General features: G+C 52.4%; 8 protein-coding genes across 8 annotated transcripts; 4 read left to right on the forward strand and 4 right to left on the reverse strand.

Annotated features, from left to right (window-relative positions):
* Positions 1–649: 649 nt before the first annotated feature.
* On the reverse strand, positions 650–2017 carry Z519_01129 (uncharacterized protein; the record flags this gene model as incomplete). Its single annotated transcript, XM_016758886.1, has 1 exon — positions 650–2017. The coding sequence occupies one exon, from the start codon at positions 2015–2017 to the stop codon at positions 650–652; it is 1368 nt and encodes a 455-aa protein (XP_016624214.1).
* A 1586-nt stretch (positions 2018–3603) lies between these two features.
* Z519_01130 (uncharacterized protein) lies at positions 3604–5076 on the forward strand (the record flags this gene model as incomplete). Its single annotated transcript, XM_016758887.1, has 1 exon — positions 3604–5076. One exon carries the CDS (start codon positions 3604–3606, stop codon positions 5074–5076), a length of 1473 nt encoding a protein of 490 aa, XP_016624215.1.
* Positions 5077–5124: 48 nt separating this feature from the next.
* Positions 5125–6137, reverse strand: Z519_01131 (uncharacterized protein; the record flags this gene model as incomplete). The annotated part of the gene is made up of 2 exons (XM_016758888.1): positions 5125–5749; positions 5812–6137. The coding sequence occupies 2 exons, from the start codon at positions 6135–6137 to the stop codon at positions 5125–5127; spliced, it is 951 nt and encodes a 316-aa protein (XP_016624216.1).
* Positions 6138–6906: 769 nt separating this feature from the next.
* On the reverse strand, positions 6907–8536 carry Z519_01132 (uncharacterized protein; the record flags this gene model as incomplete). The annotated part of the gene is made up of 2 exons (XM_016758889.1): positions 6907–7817; positions 7915–8536. 2 exons carry the CDS (start codon positions 8534–8536, stop codon positions 6907–6909), a joined length of 1533 nt encoding a protein of 510 aa, XP_016624217.1.
* Positions 8537–9434: 898 nt separating this feature from the next.
* Positions 9435–11255, reverse strand: Z519_01133 (uncharacterized protein; the record flags this gene model as incomplete). The annotated part of the gene is made up of 4 exons (XM_016758890.1): positions 9435–9591; positions 9650–10049; positions 10102–10198; positions 10251–11255. 4 exons carry the CDS (start codon positions 11253–11255, stop codon positions 9435–9437), a joined length of 1659 nt encoding a protein of 552 aa, XP_016624218.1.
* Positions 11256–13579: 2324 nt separating this feature from the next.
* Positions 13580–15687, forward strand: Z519_01134 (uncharacterized protein; the record flags this gene model as incomplete). The annotated part of the gene is made up of 6 exons (XM_016758891.1): positions 13580–13883; positions 13962–14127; positions 14177–14439; positions 14504–14693; positions 14761–14914; positions 14971–15687. 6 exons carry the CDS (start codon positions 13580–13582, stop codon positions 15685–15687), a joined length of 1794 nt encoding a protein of 597 aa, XP_016624219.1.
* A 325-nt stretch (positions 15688–16012) lies between these two features.
* Z519_01135 (uncharacterized protein) lies at positions 16013–16323 on the forward strand (the record flags this gene model as incomplete). Its single annotated transcript, XM_016758892.1, has 2 exons — positions 16013–16055; positions 16121–16323. 2 exons carry the CDS (start codon positions 16013–16015, stop codon positions 16321–16323), a joined length of 246 nt encoding a protein of 81 aa, XP_016624220.1.
* A 1172-nt stretch (positions 16324–17495) lies between these two features.
* Z519_01136 (uncharacterized protein) lies at positions 17496–19786 on the forward strand (the record flags this gene model as incomplete). Its single annotated transcript, XM_016758893.1, has 2 exons — positions 17496–18552; positions 18603–19786. The coding sequence occupies 2 exons, from the start codon at positions 17496–17498 to the stop codon at positions 19784–19786; spliced, it is 2241 nt and encodes a 746-aa protein (XP_016624221.1).
* Between the last annotated feature and the right edge of the window lie 549 nt (positions 19787–20335).

Consider the following 20335-nt stretch of genomic DNA (forward strand, 5'->3'; position numbering starts at 1 on the left):
ACGGACATTGGTAGGGACGATCAATATTCTCAGCACAGTCCCGAGCATCGCCTGGACGGATTTTGGAGGGAAGGCGTTGCAAAGTAAAGGATCAACTCGTGATATGGAGATGGATTTTGGACTGCAAGACCTCACAATACAGGTGGGTCTCTTCTGATGGCTGGCTGGGGTATCGGATTGCAGGATGTGAATCAACTGGCTTCGCTCGCTTCCTCGTTCACTCGCCTTAGCACATTGTCATGGGATTTAAATATTCTACGGAGAAGCTCAATGTTGGAGAAGGGAGGATCAATTTCTTGCCTTGGAAAAACTAGCTTCAATCACTTATAGTTGTGGTGTTTCAACCGGGGTCGGACTCTCGGTGATGGTGTTGAATTTGGCAAATGGACAAAAACATCCCCTTGCAACTTGCAATACTTGGGTGAGGGAAATAATTGGGTGAAGGCATTCCTCAGACTCCCGAATACAACTTCCTGGACGGTCGAGAAACGAGCAGTAAGTGGACTGCCTTGTGCTTTAACCGACATCAGTCTAGCGAAAGAATACTGACCTGCACTTTTATGTTGTGGCTGTGTCGTTCTGTGTTCCTCCGTCTTTTCAGGTATTCTCGTCTCCATGATGACTGTTGTCATTCTTTTCATTGACCATGTCAAGCAGGCGTCAGAATCGTCGATCGTGGGGTGATATCCCGCGTTGCCAAGTGCAGCTGCAGGACAGATGGCAACTGGAGCACATCACCGTTGATCTCCGCAACCACAGTGGCGATGATATTCCTTGGCCAATCAAGGTGTGCCTCCCACTCTGAGTCTTCAAGTCTTTGAAAAATCCCTTGCGCCCACTCGACTGTGCCCTGCAGAACGCGTACGCGAGTTATATCTCCAGGGTGCGGCCACTCATGCGCTGCGAGGGGGACCATCAACAACTGCACGCCCACGAAGTATGCAAGAAGGAGCTGAGCGACCAGGTTGTTTGGGTCCAGGAAGGTTTTGAATGAGTCGTGGCATAATTCATACCATACCCCATACACGCCGATGAATTGTATATATCCTGATGCCGGCGAAGCCTGGAGCGAGGTGATCACGTCGACAAGCGCCGCGTGAAAGTCGATTTCTGTGTCACCAGTCAAGAATGGTCGAACGGTCTCCAGGGCGTCGTATGCATCTTGTAGCAATTGAGGGTCAACCGATGGCAGGTTCTGCAGACGCGGCGCCATATATTTGAAGTGCCAGTCTGGCTGTAGGTTGAACGCGGTAGGGGAATGCTCTTGTTTGATCTTCTCCGTCGTGAGGGCGCAGCCTCGCACCATGGTGATGAAATCGGCGAGCCCATCACTCATATATGAAGCTTGGAAGGTAAGAGCGTAGCAAGAGGCGAGCATGGCATCTGCTTCGCCATAGGAACGCGCCGTCTGGCTGAGCGCTTGATTGAGGCCTGCAATGGCCTCGCCGCGATGGATCAAAGATTCTCGTCGATAGTCTACACCTGTGAGACGGCTGAGGTGGGAGGCACCGAGCGAAAGCAACGCGTGCATCAGGTATTGGTGCTGTTCAGCAAATTGGGGTATATCATTGACCCAGACATGATCGTTGTCGACCGGTAAATGTGGGTAGGCAACAGTCAGAAAATGATGGAAGAATCGCATGTCCAGGATGGAAAAGGTGGCAGCTGGGAAAGAAGGTGAAGTATTGGGATTCCGCCTTATCAGCGGTAGATTGCTCGTCTTGCGCATTGCTGGTTCCGTCGGGTAGACGCAACTAAGTCCTTTCATCAAACAGCTCCCGCAGGCGGGCTTCGTTTCGGAACATTTGATCTTTCTTTGTTTACAACTAAAACAACCGCCGCGGGACTTTTTGTGCGATCGTCGCGTAAGATTGGGAGCCAGGGTTCGGGTCTTTTGCTGGGTGTTGCGTCGCGCACCATTGTTGGTTGGAGTGGTGGACTCGGACGAGAAATCCCACGAAGCTATCGACGTGATATCCGTCGAAAGGTCGCTCGAGATACTGGGGTCCAAAGTCATGATCGTGTATGTCGTTAGTAAATAGTTTCAGGATATCTGGGGTCGCTGGCGTGTTTTTGGGCATTGAGAGCCTTCAAAAAAAAATCAGGTCATGACCTCGACAAGGATTACAGAGAAGTCGGTAACGAGTGCCAGAATGGAACCACAGAGGCAGGTTCGGGTATAGTCGGCCAAGCAACGAGGCAGACACGGGCATACTCGAGGGACTAACTAGGGGCATGCTTCCCTGTCGACTTTGTTTTGGTGTGAAGTGACTGCAGAAAACATGATCAAATGGTCGAATAGCTGATTCTCAGGCGCGATACTCTGCAAGGGTTCAGCATGCAACGAAACGTTTCAGCCTGGAGCCAGAGATGTCAAGGCCATAGGAAACACGAGAATGTGACGCAGAGGCGGTTGGGCAATCCAATGGGAAAGATTCCAAGAAGTTCCTCGCGTTCTAAAGCACGCCCTTCCCGTCCTGCCACAAATGTCAGTTTGGGGGGGCTGTGACTTGTAGTGGAGGGTAGAGTACCCGCAATAATAGTATGAGGGAAAAAGAAAATAGGGGACATGCGCTTGGGTGGTGCAGGGCCTGGTTCTGGGGGGGCACAAGCCGAAGAGCGTTGTCCTTTTTCGTGATAGAACGTGAACCCGGGGTATCGGGCAGCCAAAAATAGCGAGCCCTTTGTTTGTTTGTTCTGTCGTATTTGCCAGCCCTACCAGAAACAGCCTGGGTCCATCGACAATCATTCTTGATCTGGGATGAAGCCAGGCAGAAGCGGAAGGCCCAGGAGAAGGCCCACCCGCGGCACGAGTATTTCCAGGAGGTTGGCCTGTGGATGAGTCTTCCGAAGAGGTGATCTGCGAGCGACGTCGAGTAATTTCTGTGTCACAGGGTCACGAGGTGAGAACCCAAGTGATCAATTGAGAGATTTCGGGGCAATATCTCGCCGTTTCTCCCCGCAAGTCGTCTTGGGAGGACAGGGAGGACCACCATCCAAGGGGGATGGGTTTCTTGGTGAAGAAACTGGGTTGGCCATGGATGTGTGTGATGGCATCTTGCCGAGGTTGAGGGCCCTCCAAATACTGGGTACAGGGGACTTTAGTTGATGTTGTACAGTCAGCCATGGCGCAGGGACTGTGAACCTTGTGTTTCCCTCCCAGGGAAAGAATTCCATATCAAAGTTCGATGTGACGGAAGATGCATCTGCTCTGACGGGGAGAGAAAGAAGGTGGAGGATAATATATATGTTATATACAAGTCAGATGGAGCTGGAGACGAGGTTGTTGCCTTATGGCCGACTTTGGTCTGACGTCGCCGCTGCCTTGTGCCTCAGGCTGCGGTGGTAATGTGGTCACCTGGTCGTCGCCTCTAACTTGGCACTGCGCTTGTGGTGGCGGCTTCACCTGGCACATTCCTCTGTACTTGTTAGGTATCCTCGGTATGTGTCTGTCAACGTCGTCCTCTCCTTTCGTTTACAGGTTTGTCTTTTGCTGAGTTCTGTCAGTCGAGACTCCGTCTTTCGTCCTATTTATCTTTGTCTCCGAAACTCGGTTTTCGCAACAGGGCGCATCAGACTCTCCCGGTTCTTGGTACCGCCGCAATGGATCTTTCTCCGCGAGCCCTCGTCCGGCTCCTTCTCCCGCGCCTGCCACTGTTGCTTAAGACGGCCGTCTTCAACGCGCTCTCTTTGTCACCTAATTCATCCAAGCAAGATTTGACCACGGAAGTTGCCGTGGTTGTCCTGCGATCGATTCTCACGGTGAGGAAGCCCATGGCCTATTTGCAACACGTCTCCACGAAAGATCCTGGGATCAGAGGACCGATATGCGTCGCCAAAGTAACCATTCCGCCACCCCTCGACGCGACCGGCCCTAGAGAAGCTATTGTGAAGGCTATTGAAGAGCTGGGAGACGGCAACGAAACCTATACTCTTCCTGACATTGTGGGCGTAGAAGCTGAATGGACTGGTTACAGAACGGGCGCCCCGGCTCATGAAGCCAGACCAGATGTGTCCGAAGAGGACCATTATAGAATTTTGATGGCAAGTGTCTCGACTGGCACCACCATTCTATATTTCCATGGCGGTGCCTATTTTCTGATGGACCCGGCGTCGCATAGAGAGCCTGTTTCCCGTCTGGCACGGTTGACTGGAGGTCGTTGCTATTCCGTTAGATACCGTCTAGCTCCTCAAAATCCTTTCCCTGCTCAGCTGCTCGATGGCTTGGTGGCTTATCTGTCGCTCCTGGCACCTCCCAAAGGTTTGCCCCATGACCCTGTGCCTGCGAAGAGTATTGTGTTTGCTGGAGATTCTGCGGGCGGCAACCTTGCTCTCGCATTGCTACAACTCTTATTGACCCTGCAAAGAATGGGCGTGCACAGCATCAAGTTTCATGGGGTCGATGTCCCCATCCAACTTCCAGCGGGCATTTGTCCCAACAGTGCGTGGACCGATATATCTCGTTCAATGCCTTCCATCAACCACAACGCTCACTTGGACTATCTGGATCCACCAACTGCCGGAGGAATCTCTAAATCTGATCCCATTCCGGACCATTTGTGGCCCGCAAGCCCCCCTCGAGCAGACATCTTTTGTAACGCATCCATGCTGGCACATCCTCTCGTGTCTCCTCTAGCTGCTAGCCCAGAACACTGGAATGGCATGCCGCCTGCATGGCTGTGCTTGGGGAACGAAGGTCTGGAGGATGAAATCACCGTTCTTGCACGGAGAATGCACCAGGGCGGTGGAGTGGTGGATTTCGTCGGCTACGAGGGCATGCCACATTGCTTTGCCATGGTATTTCCCAAAACGCCGAAAAGCAGAGACTGTTTCGAACGTCAGGCCAATTTTTGCTCGGCTGTCGTCAACGGTAACCCCCCCACTTCGAGTCGAGCTGTCTGGGTGAAGGCCTTTTCGAAGCCGTCACACGTTGAGGAGCTCGACTTGGATCAACTGAGCACGCTAAGCGATGAAGAAGTGACGGATGCGATAAATAGGATGCAGAACCATGCAAAGAGAAGGGAGGAAGAAGCTTTGATGAAGTGGGACGAACAGCAAACTAGGGCCAAGTTATGAAGACATTGCCCCGGGTGAATTCCCTTTTCTTCCAAACACGGCGCCAGTCTACAGTTTTGGCTTGCTTGATGGGTGGACGCGAGGTCTTGACCCAGTGTCCACCTCGCTAAACCACGGGTACAAGGGCGGCCCGTCTTGCTCAAGAGTTGCAGAGAATTTCGGCTGGCGCTTTTCCATAAAGCTCTGTACGCCTTCCTTGCAATCGGGGTTGGCAAACATATGGTAGAGGACCGCACTGTCGAGAAGATGAGTCTCCTCGGCGGATGGTTTCCCCCTCCACATCAGCTCTCGGTTCATGAATCCCGCTAATACACTCGTCTTCTCCGCAATGGTGGTTGCCAGTTCAAGTGCTCTTTTCAAGACACCGGCTTGATCCTCGATGACCTCTTGGAACAGGCTTCCGAAATGTTTTGAATCGCCTCTGTATACGTCGCCCGTCGTGAGCAGATACAGGGCATTCGAGTGCCCGATCAGCCGTGGGAGGAAGAAAGACGAGTTCGACTCCATGGTGATACCGCGTCTGGCAAAGACAAAGCCATACTTGGACGAGGCGTGGGCGATTCTGATGGCCGCCGACAAGCTCAAGGTCATACCCAGACCAACGGCGGATCCGTTCATGGCGACGATGGTTGGTTTCCGGCATCGGTAGATGCACAAGTTGAGCCGGCCGCCACTGTTAAGATTAGTTGAGAAAATGATACAGCACTCTCCAACTAGATCAAACCAGACACCTACCTGTCGCGATGATCCACCAATCTCTCCCTTTCTCCCCCGCTAGGAAACCCAATGTCCAGATCCGCACCGGCGCAGAACATCTTGCCTGCTCCCGTGATGACGACGCATTTGACCCTTTCGTCGAGGTCGAACATGGGATACACCATTTCAAAGTCGCGCATCATCTGGACTGTGAATGCATTTCCTTGCCTGGGACGGTTCAACGTCACCACCACGACGGGCGTAGCCTCCGGTGCGTGTTCCGGATAATGTGATACTTTGATGTCCTTGACGGGGAGGGACTCGTAGGACTTTGGGATTTTGACCGTCACTGGATCCGGTAACATCTTTTTGGGAGGAGAATATGTACGAGTACGTAGCAGCTAGCTATTTGTTTGGACGGTAGTGGCAATGATTCAGAAATCTTGGTTAGTGGCAATGTAGAAATCGACACAATCACGACTGAAGAAACCGCAACAGCATATGCTAGAGTCGAGAGAGAGAGAGAGAGAGAGAGAGAACCTGGAGTTTCAAGAGCTGTCGGACCTTTTGCATATGTATCTAGGGTCTCTTATTACACACGTAGCAGCCAGGGAACCTACCTAGCCTTGCATGCCTCGGTACCGACTGCATTTTGATTTGTGAACATCGACGTCCGCTACGGTTCTGGCCCTTTAGGCTTCAGGGGTTCACATGCTAAAGCAAAGTGTGCAGACCCTCCGAGCATGAGGCCTAGGTAAGTATTCGCTTGGTATGTAGGTACCTACTGTGATGACGAGCGAGGACAAAGGCAGGTATACCTCCAAGTGATTAGTAAAATGCGGAGTGGCATACGTCGGTAGGCAACACGGGGGTGGGGGAATTGTAATCAACAGAGGGTCAACTACCTGGTACTTCCGAGTCCATACTGTGTGCAATGTATTGGTTGTATGTCCTTGATTTATGTATGGTACTTACTCCGTTCTCCGTGCTCGGTCGGCGACTTCCCAACGGCCTGACTGACTGCCTGACCAGTGACTGACCGGTTGGCTGACTGCCCCAGCTGACTGACCAGCTAACTGATGGACTGACTGGCTACTCGCTTTTCGCTTCTCTTCCTCGACCTCGACCTCGTCCTCACACAACCCGCACAGGCCTCTCGAAGCGAAGGAGACACATGACGGCACATCCCAGGGCGGCGGCCACGGAAATGACATCGTAGGGCAAGCCCAGCCAGGAGCCGCCGCCGCGGCGGAGGCCGATGTTGAACAAGGCGGCGGTAAAAGGGTACGCGAGCATGACGCTGAGAGTTTCTGCGATGGCCAGGACGGAGAAGACGCGGCCTTTGTCATCGGCATCGATGAGCGCCGTCGCTAGCGCGCGCAACGTCGCGGGGAACCCCGTCGACAGCGTCTCGAGCAAGAGTCCCCCGACCATGATGGCCGGGTGCGGTGCCAGGCCGATCACGGCGAAGGCGACGGCCAGCACGAACAGCGAGGCGCGCGACAGCACCACGTTCTTCTGGATCGCGCTGAACGCGTACCGCGCGTCGATGCGCGCCGAAATCATCGGCAGCAGCGTGAATAGTACCAACCCGGCGCCGACCGCTTGCAGCGAGTAGATGAAGGTGGCATCCGCCAGGGTCCAGCCGTAGCGGTCCGATACGTACCGCTGGAGGAGGTCGCTCAGGGCGTAGCAGATCAAGCGAAAGGGGTAGGTTATCGCGATGAAGACGAGGCGCCAGTCGCTCCACACCTTGATGAGACGGCATAGGTTGAGCTGTCGCCGTGTGCTGCTGTTCCCACATTGAGAATCTATCGGGGATGCTGCTATCTGGTCCTCCTGGTGAGCTCCGGCTCCGTCGTCCCCGGCAGCGGCTTGCAAGTGTATGGTTTCTGGAACAGTTGCAACCAGCATCACGGTGATGACTAGCAGCGCGAGTCCAAGGTAAATGGCGAGCCATGGATCAAACCGCATGAGGGTGGCTGCGACGACGGGGCCAATGACCTTGCTGAAGTGCCCAAAGGCAGTGGTCCGGAAGAATGTCTCTACTCTACCTCAGAATCAGCCGCAGGGTCCGGGCAACAGCTCTCAGTCTGAACAACATACACACGATCGCTTGGACTGATATCGGTCAGGATACACTGTGAAGGGCATCAGTTGGACCCCAAGGAACGTATGCTGAGAGGAGGCATACCACAAAAAGCAGCTCTGTCACAATAACCCCGCCGCTCAGAAAGTTCAGGCTCGCGCCCAGCCATACGGCCCGAAGAGGTATCCGACCGTCGAACCAGGTGACAAAGGTAGTCCACACCTGCGTCAAGCACAGGACCGTGATGTTCAGGATCATCAGGTGTCGTCGGCCGATGGCATCCGTGAGCATTCCCATTGGGATGCTCAGCAGAAGACCTGGAGCCGCAGAAAAGAACTCGTACCATCCCTTTAGCGTAGATATCTGCGTCTGGACGGGACCTATCTTGCAATACGACTCTGGGATCTTGCTGGTCGGTGGCAAAGAATCAATTGGGTGCCGGCGGTACCATTGCGAACAGTAGATGGTTTCGTAGATCTGGGTCTGTGCCGGAGCCAGAATCTGGAATCCGAGATTGACGCAGAACACAACGGCGTAGATCTTGAAGAAGAGGCTGGAGTGGTTCTTTGCCTTGCCACGACCTCCATCGCCGTCGTGTGGACTGTTCAGTAATGGCGCGGATTCTGCGAGGCCGTCCGCGCAACTGTTCTCGCTTTGAGCAGCACCAGAGTTCATGGTGCTCAGCAAAGCAAACAACACACACGCACCCGAGTCAAACAGAGAGTCAAGCAAGCAAGAGTGAAACCTTGGGTGTCAAGGGGGAAATTGAGGATGCCTGACAAGTAACTAAGGAGGGGGTTCCAGAGGTATTATTTCTCGTCCAGAAGAAATGCTGCAGCCTGGACGCGGGTTGCATCGCGGGTGCAATCAATCTGCACTGCTGATCCATGCGACAAGCTGGAGGCTTTCTGACGACATCTAGAGCCCAATAATCACATACGTATCGAATCGAGGGCCGTCCACACAAAGATGTGATAAACAATAAGTAGGGAGCAGAAGAAAGCGAGGATTGACGAACTTCAATGGGTGCCAGACTCTTACCTAGGCAGGTAGCTGTGTAGGTACCTAGCTAGGCAATGACCGTAAGTTGCCGTGATCCAGCCATCCGGATGACGAAATCATCCCTCCAGATGGACACTCTCCTGGGCCCCGTATCTTAGTCCAAGTCTTCATCAGTGAGGCTGGCTGGTGCCAGCGTTGAAATCAGCTGTTAGTGATGTTGGAGACGAGCCTGAAAACTTACTCATTCCATGGTTCCAGAGTTGCAAAGGCAACCAAGAATAATGACAAATGCGAGCTGCCGATGAGGAGAAAAAGGCAGGCCAAGTCAAGCTTTTTGGCGTCTCGCGTCTCGTGGGCACCGCGGAGCCTCTAGTTTACTAGGTACATGTAGCCACGTATAACTTTAGCTAATGTGCTGTACAAAATAGTATCATCGGATCGGCCCAAAGTTTGGCACCTAAGCCCCCCTTTTAGGCCTCCACAGATCAACTCGTGTTCAATTGTTAACGAGGATAATATCTCCAGCCAATCTTGAAACGCTACCCAGGTCTCTTATTCAATCTCGCAAAATTTAGAACCTGCTCCATTTACTCTTCGCTCTTATCCGCTTGCCAAAAACAAAAAAGACAAAGGGTACGGGTATTAGTGCGACGGCAAAGAAACCAAAGATGCTGGTCCCCCAGGGGATTCCAACGTTATGGTACAGCGGAGTCACGATGAGCGGAAATCTGTCCTCACATCAGCGGCCGGTTGACAACCCGGAATCATAAAATGGGGGGCACGTACGCTGCGGCAAAGCAAGATCGCAAAAATGTGTTAGCTGCCACTGCACTGGCGGCGTATTTTTGAAATGTGTCGACGAGGTAGTTCAGCGCCGCTTGGAATATAGTAAAGAACCCGAGACCGGTCAAATATAACCCAATGACAGGGGCAATCCATGGATATTTCGGGTCAGCCGTCCACCCAGTGATGAAGAGCCCTGATGCGAAAAGGAAAGATCCGAACATCATCGGTGGCAGACGCAACTCGGGGGCTACCTTGCCTCCAGATTTGTGGTTATACACCAGTTGGTTGAAAACATTGACGACGGCGCCAGTAATGGATCCGAGGAGAGTTGCCAGGAATGGAAGTTCTGAAGGGAACAGTTTCCAATGGCGGTGTTCGCCAAAGATAATCGGGATGGCACCTACACCCAAGGTAAGTCTTCATGAGAGAGCTGAAGAAAACGAGGTGCTTACCAAGTTGCATATACAAAATCCCGTAGCAGAAACTTGCATACAGAGCCACAAGTGCGCAGATAGGGGTCATCAACAGCTGGAATGGTCGAACCAAGAACTGCAGTCGGTCAGCATAACCATGTCTCGAAAATCGACCAAGCCTGGCTCACCTTATTCGCCAACTCCATGACGGACACATCCCATTCCTCGAATTTCGCATGGAGGGCCCAATTTCCACTTTGGTGCCGGAGACGTCGCGCCTTATATATCAGAAGCCGGGGAGGATATGATTCATCCAGGAAGACGACGTCGAAGACCAAGACCAAGAGCTGCAGAATTCCCGTGAGGTACTCAGTCCAACGCCATCGAAGACTGGGTTGGACTACCAGAGCGGCGCCAACAATGGGTCCAAACACTGGGCCGATGACCACGGCCATGGCGTAGGAAGCGATAGCAATACCTCTCTGAGACGCCGGGAACAAATCACTCAAAACGCCCCCAGTGTTAGTGACAGGTGCTGAAGCAAAGAAGCCAGCAAAAAATCTCGTTATCAAGATGGTTTGGATGTCTTTGGCTGCACCAGTCCCAAATGAGAAACACGCAGCAACAAACATGGGCGGGAGGACAGCATTCTTTCGGCCATAGACCTCCGAGAGCGGTGCCCAAAGCAAAGGTCCGATGCCGAATCCAAACAGGAAAAGAGTCGTGCCCAGCGTCGACACCTGGGTTCCAACATGGAAATCATGAGCCACCTGCTGTGTTCCTGGACTGTATCCGCTGCTGGCCCAGGTGGCGGTCATGGTGGTAAAGCCGTATAAGGCAGTGGTGACGACCTTCTTCTTCATACTCCAGTTCACAGGCCTGTAGGGGTCATCGGCGCCGTCGAAATCAACCAAGTCCTCCACCGTCGTCTTCTGATGCTCTAGCGGATGGGTGAAAGTGCCTATGGGCGGCCGGGATCTGATGCGCGACAAGATGGTCTCTCTCCGCGTTATTGTCCTGTTGAGGCTGGCCGAGCGGCCTGTCGCGATGGAAGCAGCGCGCCGGCTCTCCTGGGACTTTTCCTCGTCGACGTCCATGTCCCCATAATCTGAGCTGGTGGTCTCGCGGGACAGATCCGACGTCAAGGTCTCTGTGGGCGACATGGCATGGTCTCGCACGTGCAAATTGGCCATGGTTAGTCTCTGGTATTCTTTTATTTGGTTTGGTGGCCATTGTCGCTATGGGGCGATGGGATGTTGGGTGATTTTATGCAATGGCGTGGATAGCGCATTCCGATATCGCCGACGTCATTCTGAGGCGTGGAAGGACCAGAAGGACCTGCAGCACGAGGCCGTGTTTGCCGCTCGCTAGCACGGTGTGCATGGTGTGCATTGTGTGCACAGTGTGGGAGACGATCACTCAGTGGCTGGTGGCTTGGTCCCTTCCTTACCAAGCATCTCGCGTCTGGCGTCTCGTGGTTGGTGTGCCATGGCTGGAATGTGCTCGGCGTTAAGCCCTGCGCCATTTATTCGGCTACATTCAATGTTTACAAGGATGAAAACACAAAAGGTCTCGGATTCTTTCCTGTTCTTTCTCCCACCAAACAATCATCTCGTTACGGTTAAATCTTTTTTCCCCTTTGGCCTTGCACCGATCTTCGGCGCTACAAACCTCGCATATCGTTGAAGACGCGTCAACACTGAACGCCCTTTTGTTTGACTTCCCTCTTTCGTCGAGATATCGGCTTCAAAGATGCTATGAATACTAATCCCCGCGTCTTGACCAGAACAGGGCACTGGAGCGCCATCCACCTACCAAGCACAAAAGTCTCCGCATCCTCGTACTCGTACAGCCTACTGTTCTCTTTGCCCCAATGTCTCGGACGCATTCTTCTCTGCCCTCCTCCTACTCTGTGCACCAGCTGATGTTGAAGTATGGAAGGCCACGCAATCAAAAACACACGACACTCAACAGGGAAGACAGAAGCCGCCAACACTTTTCGAGCGCATGGCTCTTCGGCTTTCCATTGTGATTCTCGGCCGTGTGCGGCTTTAACACGAGTGGAGGATGGGCGAGGACTCTTCCATTCTACCAAGTACTTGTACTTGGTACTATTGACTCCTCCTTTGGCTCTACAACTATCGTCAGTCGGTGCTGCTTCTCAAACTGCTGCCTGCTCCATCTTTAATCAGGCTCCTTCTTCGCGTTGCCCCAACCACGATGGATTGTCAGAGCGATTGTAAAATATATACTTGTTAGGATGCATAGCACCACATTGCCAGTCTTCTAGCATCCTCGACCAGGTCTCGGTCAAGACGTTGCCATACCGCAAAGTCATGGTGTGATGTGAACGCTACCACAATCCGGGTGAGGTGCAATGTCCAACAAAATGTCACGTTGTTCGCCCTTGACGTCCAGCCCGCAAACTCTGTAATATGGGCCTGATAATGCATGGCTTTCTCCGTCAGACGAGGCCGTCAACGCGCTCAGGATACTATTAACAGGGTGTCTTTGTTGAGTCCATGCCGGTATGTACTTGGCAGCGTAGTCCGTGTATATCCAAAGTGAGCCTCGTAAAGAAAAACAAAGACCCCCTTTCAGATCCAGCCTCATCACCGTCATCACAGACAGGAAATAATGTGCATTTGTTTCTCACCTCAGGCATCCCATTCATCAACTAAAGTTCAAGTAGTCACGTAGCAGTGCTCTTGATTACTGTCAAAATGCCCCGGCAGGGCAAATGCTCCCCCCAATTTCGGCCTTTCGGCCCAAGCTGCCCAGCGAGCAACCCCTTCAGCCTCGCCGGCTTCGTCCCAACGGCCGAGATTGCGAACATGGCCTTACCCCTCTTCACTAACTGAGAATCCATGCGCCTTTCTCAATCACATCAAAGACTCGTACTGTTTCGTGTTGATGACATTTCCACAGCCACAAATAGCGATGGCTCCGCCTAGCTAGCTAGCACCTCGACGGTTGCAGACGTTAGGCGTCGACGGGCTGTTCGTCATCCTCGTATTGGATTCGTTCGAGACATGGGCGTCTCGAAATCGTGTGCTATTGTGTGCTCCGAGCCTCGCACAGTACTTCGGAATAGGTGGTGGATTTTAACATGTCTTGCTAAACCCGATGAAGGCAAGGTTTCGAACAAGCAGGGATACTAGTACTGGCTTGTCGAATGGTTCGTCTTTGGAATCGAGTGAGTATTGATTTGAAGAGTGAGGTAAGGTACCCAATGTGACAGCCACCAAATATCTCACTGGCATGCTGACGGCCCGCGACCGGCCGAATTCCTGCCATACGCGAGAAGGAATGATACCCGTCCAGTTTCGACGGACGACGGACGACTCAGAGATCCCCTTCGCAGAATCAGACATATCCAGGGCGGGTCCTGAGTACAACGATAAATACACCCATTCAGCTGCCTGCCTTGTTGTGTCTCACGCCCAGTCTACACAAAGGTCAATTTTGCACGAGTGCAACGATATCCCACATACATTCCTGACCTCCCAAGTACGACATGGCCTCATCTAGAGAGGTCTTCTCCGTTGGAGGTATCGACGTCGCACAAAAGAAGATCTCGCCCATCGATGACCCTCATGCGAATTACAACGGCCTGAGCCCATCATCGACCACGTTGCCTAAGGGTTACAAGAAGGACCCTTCTCGTCGAGGCTTTGAAGTTGCAACGATTTGGGATCGAGATGTTGAGGTGCCGATGCGAGATGGGATAATCCTTCGTGCCGATGTGTTTCGGCCGGCAGATGTCAACGAGAAGATCCCTGCATTGATAGCTTGGAGTCCGTACGGGAAGTCTGGAACAGGTAAGAGCCCGTGCGGCCATGTGGCACCCCAGCTGTTGTCGGGGGCTAACCACTCACTTGTGTCGCATTCTCGTGCAGGTTTTCTAGGGCTGGATCTCGTTCCAGGTCGAGTCGGCATCCCGAAAAGCATGCTTTCCGGCTTTGAGTCTTTCGAGGCGCCAGATCCTGCCGAGTGGACCGCACACGGATACGCCGTAGTCAATGTCGATACGAGGGGTATCTTCAAATCTGAAGGCAACCAGAGGTTTGCACTTTTCGTTTCTCCCGGTCGCTTCCCACGCTGACGGTCTCAGGTGGAACGGAACTGCCGAGGGAAGGGATGGATATGATGCTGTCGAATTCATAGCTAGCTTACCTTGGTGTAATGGCTATGTTGCTTTGATCGGTGTCTCTTGGTTAGCCATGGCCCAGTGGTACATTGCGGCAGAGAGACCCCCACATCTGAGCTGCATTCTGCCATTGGAAGGCTTGAGCGACATGTACCGTGAATCTCTCTGCCGTGGCGGGGTTCCATATCTGCCGTTCTGGCACTTCTTGAGAGATCATGGCCTATATGGTGAGTGCGAATACGGGCTCATAAAAGGCTGAAGAACACCGCTGAAGCTTTTTCGTGCTTTTAGGTGAAAATCTGCAGGAGGACCCCATCGCAATGCTGGATAAGTATCCATTCATGAACGCATATTGGGAGGATAAACGGGCGAAGGTGGACTTGATCAATGTTCCTGCGTACATACTTACCAGCATGTCAACTGGCCTGCATACTGTTGGCTCGATCCGGGGGTTTGAAGACATACCACATAACAAGAAATGGTTAGCAAAGTCTTCATAATGTTGTTAACTGCAAGACCTTGCAAGACTGACAAATTGCTTGACATAGGCTCCGCTTGCATCCAACCCAGGAATGGCACGACTTATACCAGAAGGAGACCACGGATGATTTGAAGAAATTCCTGGATTTCTACACGAGAGGTATCAAAAACAATTGGGAGGAGACCCCAAAGGCTCGAATCTCCGTGATTCGCTATAATCAGGTCAGTGTAAGGTCCCCCAGGAGTGAAAGAAACATGACTTAGATACCTTATATTAGCCGCCGATCAAAAACGTCCCTTTCTCGACATGGCCGATCCCTCAGACCCAGTATAAAACACTATGGCTTTCAGGGGGACAGTCCCTAAAAGACATGTACAGAACCGCTGAAAAGGGCGAAGTTTCGTATCAGTCCGATGCCCCCGCTGCACAGGTTGACAACGACCCCGAGTTCGTGGAGTTTATCTATTCTTTCGCTGAAAAGTCCACGATCGTCGGCCCGTCGAAGGCGATCCTATACATGTCATGTACCGACCACGATGACATGGACATCTTCGTGATCATCCGCAAAGGGGACAAAAATGGGAAGATCCTGCAGAACATCAACATTCCACTAAACGAGCTCGGCGTGACATCCGAGGAAGAGGTCCAAGATATCAACAGCTTGAAATATATTGGCCCCTCTGGTATTTTGAGGGCGAGCCATCGTGCCCTCGACTCGAAACTATCCAAACCGCATTGGCCTGCCCATGACCACACGCAGGAACAGAAGATTCCGCCGGGTCACATAGTGAAGTTGGAGATCGGAATATGGCCGGCAGCGATTCAATTTGAGGCCGGTGAAAAGCTGATCTTTAGGGTCGCTGGCCATCAGATGACGCTTGCGGAATTTACTCCATTACGGGGGCAGTTCCATACAGGAAACAAGGGAAAACATACTCTGCACTTTGGGGGTCAATATGATAGTCACCTCGTGGTCCCTTTCGTTCCGATCTGAGGAACTCTATACCCTGAAAAGATTTTAGACTCTACCGCGATTGCTGAGAGTTGTGGCAGGTGCGCAACTTGGTGTTTAGCTGTGGTAGAAGATCTTACTGAGAAGTTGAGGATCGATTCCGAAATAGATTAGGAGTTGGGACTAAGCTCATTGACACCAAGAGATGAAGTGGTCTTGGATGGTGCGAAGGTTGGTCGGCTCGTGTCTTGGCGCTCGCTTTTCGACGTCACGGCATCCCAACATCATCCGTGCCTAGGCTTTCAAACATACCATAATACCTGCGAGCCTAATCATGGGTTTCTATTACACAATAAATTGAGACAGAATGAATCCAGAACTCAGAAGGCAGGTGATAGGCATATACAAAGGTACGAGAACCATCCAAACCATACTCGTCCATCGGGCCAAGAACATGTGCTGAGGTCACTCTCAGAGCTATTGGAGATGGGCAAACACTACCCGCTGGGATACGACTATTTCCGACCCAGGTTGCACAAGGCATTTATGTCTAAAGCTCATCTGGTGGATGAGGAGCAGATTCGTCAAGGTATCAAGCGTGCGGAGTTTGTGAAGAAGGAGATCGAGGCGCTCTACTTCCTGAAAAAATACCGCTCAATGAAGCAACGGTATTCCTAAACGAATTCAGCGTCCATGGGTTTTCCCTGAGAGGAGTCCAATGGAGCCGCGTGGAGGATCTGCAGTCATAAACAGTGCCCGACAGGACAGCTCCCCCAGAACAGCAGAGAGTCGCTCAGCCAAACTTAACGTCACGCCACAATCCACACAGAAGCTCGCCAAAAGGGCCAAACTTTCTTCAAAATCTGCTACCAGGATATTCAAGGTGAATGCACATATCGGATGGCTCCAGAACCGGGGCGGCCCACGGTTCTAGGAAGGTCGAGGGTGAATTCACAAGGCGCATCCAGGCTAAGTCACTCAGCATCGAAGGCGGGTCTCGGAGAGCTCCGTAACCCTTGTGGCGATTTGTGTCGGCATTACTTGTGTGTGCATGAGAGGTCGATGAAGATAGCGAATTTCCGCGGGGTGAAGGGGGCGATTTAGGGTGGCTTTCAAGGATTAGTTTGAGCTGTTCTGTATACAAGTGGGTTCTTGTCTCGTAGAAGGCGGTGAACAGACGGGGACAGGCCCAACACGCAGTGTGTGGTCAATATTGAAGATCTAGTGTATCAGGCTGAAGGGAACAAAGGGGAATGGCGGACAAACGCTGAAACAATGCCAAGACCTGCTGAGGAGCACAGGGGCCGCTCACTTAGTACCGAGTCAAAGCCTCCAGTCAGGTGGCAGAGGTGCACACTGCACAGATGCAGTCTAAGTCCTATCCCACCCTTACGGCCCTCTCCTGCGCAAGTCAACCACCTTTGACACTCGCTCATTCACATCTTCATTGATATCTGTGCCGTATCTCAACTCAATATCCAATCAGTGAACCACAAACAGTACCTTGCAGTGCCGGCGTGACATCAACCTGCTGCATTCCCGTCTGCAGCTTCACGATCTGTCCTCAAGCTTCCCGCTGCTCAACCTTTACCCTTTACCAAATCACTGCTTCCTCATTTTCCCCGTCGAACGCTCCGGTGCCGGTTACCCTGACCCTCCGCGTCGCGACAACCTGTCAGTTGGCGTTGAGTCCCTCGCCGGATCTCATGTTGAAGAAACGAAGATTTTGCTTGCCCTCCGTTCGACCTTCCATAACGCCCCGAGTCGTCCCAGCCCCTCCGCCTCCATCCCATCGCGCTTCCGCTTCACAAGCAGACACAGACACAATCCATACCGCTCTGCCGCGTTAGATGGCAGATGGTGCATTCCGGTTCCATCAGCCTGGAGCCGGGCAGTATTACCCCACCCAACACACTTCGCATCGAAATCAGAATCGAGCCACCTCGCCTTCTGGCGCACGCAGACCTTTTTCCAACGACACTCCTTCTCCATCGAGATCGCCTGTGGGCCATTCTGTCGGGCACAACTTCAATATGTACTCCCAGAATGGATATCAGACGCAGCACAGTCTCATGAATGGGGCGCAAGGCCATCAGCGGTATGCGAACCTCCACCTGCCAAAATACCAGCCACCTCACCATGGCCATCACAACGTCACTCAACATCACGGTCAGCACCATCATGGCGGGCAATTAGGGCACCAGCACAATCTTTCGGGCGGCTTTCAATCCGGTACACCTCATTTGCCCACCTACGCCCACGAGCACCTGCCCAACGGAAATGGTAATGGACTGCCGCACGACGATGTGGACGAGCCGGACAATGAATATTGGAGGGAGCAAAAGCAGGTTTGGGAAGAAAGCAAAGATCTGAACGGTCCAAATCAGCGAGCGCGCACCGTGGCGCATCACTCTAAGGGTGTCAACTACGTCCCGTTAGGTGCGGCTGCAGAAGACCTTCCGACAGACAACGCTCGGACGACCACATCAAATGGACAGACCTCTAGCAGGCAAACCTGGGATGAATTAGATCTAGGTGGGCAGGGTCTTTGTGCGCTTTCGCCTGTGCTATTCAACCCGTCCTACCATTTCTTGAAACGCCTCGACCTTGTATATAATCAGCTAGAAGCGTTGCCGCCGGAGATCGGACAGTTAAAGAACCTCGAGCATCTGGATGTCTCTTTTAATCAACTGACGGAATTGCCAGAAGAGATTGGCATGCTCACGAATCTCAAACAACTCCTCCTGTTCAATAACCACATTCAAACCCTGTGTTATGAACTCGGCTTCTTGTACAAATTGGAGGTGCTTGGCATCTATGGAAATCCACTGGAGCAAGGGCAGCGTGACAAGATCACGGAGGGCGGTACGAGGAAACTGATTGAATATCTCCGCGAAAGCATGCCGGGTTTGTGCCAAATACCTCTTTTCTATGGTCTGCTGCTAACTGTGCGTCAGAACCTCCACCTCCTCGAGAAAGAGAATGGCATCAAATTGAGGAAATCGACGAAAATGACCCTACGCAGGACACGATCAAAGCACTGAATTACAACATCCTATGCGACCGCTATGCAACGCAGCAGCAGTATGGCTACGTTCCAGAGCGCGTCCTTACCTGGGGCTTCCGCAAGACTCTGATCCTTGAAGAGATTCGGGAAATGAACGCCGATATTGTCTGCCTCCAGGAACTTGACCGCTGCAGTTACGACGACTATTTTCGTGGCGAACTCTCGATATCGGGCTACAAGGGATATTATGCACAGAAAAGCCGCGCGGAGACGCTGGGTGACGCTGCTAAGTTTGTCGACGGATGTGGCACGTTTTGGAAAGACAAGAAGTATGTGGTACTCGACACTCAACATCTTGTTCTTGGAAGAAAGGCGGTGGAGCGACCTGGCGCTAAAGCGTCGGCGGACATGCTGAACCGCGTCTGGCAGAGAGATGATATCGCGACAGTTGTGTTCCTGGAGAACCGTGTCACTGGTTCTCGTGTGGTTGTCGTCAATGCCCACATCTACTGGGATCCTGCATACAAAGACGTGAAATTGATCCAAGCGGCTGTCCTTATGGAGGAGTTGTCAAAGCTCACGGACAAGTACTCCAAATTCCCGCCGGCCACCAACAAGCAGGCCTTCCGCTTTTCGGATTCAGAGGATGAACCGCTTCCTGACCCTGGGCCGTCATTGTCATACACGTCAGGACCACAGATCCCCATGATCATCTGTGGAGACTTCAACTCGGGAGCAGGATCTGCGGTCTACGACCTGTTCACGAAGAAAGGCCTGAATGCCGAACACGCCGATTTGGATGGACGAGACTACGGGGCCTTCTCCCGTGCGGGGATGTCGCACAATTTTACGCTCAAGTCTTCTTATGCTGCAATTGACGGGGAAATGCCATTCACGAATTACACGCCAAACTTTGTCGACGTCTTGGACTACATTTGGTACTCGAGCAACTCTTTACGAGTGGTTGGGTTACTTGGGGCTATCGACCCAGAATATCTGAAGCGGGTGCCTGGGTTCCCGAACTTCCACTTCCCCAGTGACCACATTGCAATCGTCGCCCAGTTCAAGGTCGAGAAGCAGCGGAACGCCCAGAAAGCTGTGGAAGCCGACTTTGGACCCTCGTCGAAGAAGTAGGGGTTCGTTCAGACACGGTCCGACGGATTTTCGAGGGTATACTGCTGGGGTTGAGGTTTACGTCGACGAATTGGAAGGGGTCTAGACGTTATGTGAAGCAGCATTTTTCGGGATACTGTTGAATTTCGGACATGGGAGACGTCAAGGGGGATGGTGTGAAGGTAAATGGCACACACATGGGTCGACAAAGGTTCCGAGCTGGAGTTTTGTGTGAGATATGTGTGCGGGTTTTCGGTCTCTCTGCTTTTGCATGGCATCTATGCAAACTTTTGTCTCGAGTCATTGGACATCGATGGGAATCCGAATATTACGCGCGCGCTCTTATCGCGCGATGGGAAATGACAATACAAGTTTGCACTTCGATGTTCTCTCTCTGTGCGCGCACTCTTTTCAACGTGTAGGGGTGTCCTCGATTGGCGGACGAGGCTGAGGCTGACAAAGCTGATGCCGATGAGGTCCCCTTCGAGTAGCAGCGCCGAGGCAATGCGCACAGTATCTCGCCGTCCCAATTACAGACTACCTATGTCCTCTGTCCTCTGGAGTAATACG

This window comes from Cladophialophora bantiana (genome assembly GCF_000835475.1).
Source record: "Cladophialophora bantiana CBS 173.52 unplaced genomic scaffold supercont1.2, whole genome shotgun sequence".
NCBI lineage: Eukaryota > Fungi > Ascomycota > Eurotiomycetes > Chaetothyriales > Herpotrichiellaceae > Cladophialophora > Cladophialophora bantiana.